The following is an 874-nucleotide window of genomic DNA, read 5'->3' on the forward strand; positions in this document are numbered from 1 at the left end:
GTGTCTTTTTCTTCGCCACGTCTTCCAGATTAGTCAGGGAAACGGAGTTTTCTTTATTCATTAGGCAAGAAGTAAGAGTGCTGCTGAATCCGCATGACATCAACATTCCCGTCACCAGGGAGCACAAAATTATTAATCGAAGAGACAAACTTCTCGGCATTTTCTGAAACCCTAAGTATGCAATCTTTAACCGTTCTTTTCCAAAGAAGACTCTCTCTTTGAATACAATGCGAAGTAGAATTTGTGTAAATGAAATTATAAGAGTATCATAAAAAATCAATTTTGGAAAAAAAATCATTGTATATATTATACAATACTTAATTTTTAATGTTGAAGTATTTTTATCAAATTATCTTATATCTTATCGTTTCTTATCTTATCTATTCATTTCGCACTTCATGCATTACCTTGAAAACACAAGACGTGAAGAAAATTAAAAGACAACGAGGCGAGCTCGTCATCGCACTCCTCATAGTTGATATACACGAGTTTCTTTATGCGATATATTCCCCAGATGCTGCATGCGATGCATATGATAAATATAAAATATGCCAGCCATAAGCTGCGGCTAAAGATGTTAACGTACCACCATTTTGTGTCAATCACACCTTCTGATTGAACAAATAGAGCATATCTAAAGGATAAAAATTACAACTTGCAATAATATTTCAGATAAATACGATTTAATCGTTATTGTATCCGAATAGAAATTTGGAAAGGTGTAGTTCTCGAAAATTTACCGAAAATAGATGTAAATTGGAACTTCTCTTTTTAAATGGAACAAGATCGCGTTGCGTTTTACTTCGCGATAGTATCACAATCGTAATTGTATTATATATGCCCATCGTATGCCGTCTTCTGCTTGAAGAAGAGA

General features: G+C 33.9%; 1 protein-coding gene across 1 annotated transcript; it reads right to left on the reverse strand.

Annotated features, from left to right (window-relative positions):
* Nucleotides 1-19: 19 nt before the first annotated feature.
* Nucleotides 20-634, reverse strand: LOC105461591 (the record flags this gene model as incomplete). Its single annotated transcript, XM_011708092.1, has 2 exons — nucleotides 20-171; nucleotides 408-634. Coding segments are annotated over 2 exons (379 nt in total), but the record flags the coding sequence as incomplete, so codon positions are not given.
* Nucleotides 635-874: the final 240 nt, after the last annotated feature.

The sequence above is a fragment of the Wasmannia auropunctata genome, unplaced genomic scaffold, assembly GCF_000956235.1.
Source record: "Wasmannia auropunctata unplaced genomic scaffold, wasmannia.A_1.0 LD283459.1, whole genome shotgun sequence".
Lineage (NCBI taxonomy): Eukaryota > Metazoa > Arthropoda > Insecta > Hymenoptera > Formicidae > Wasmannia > Wasmannia auropunctata.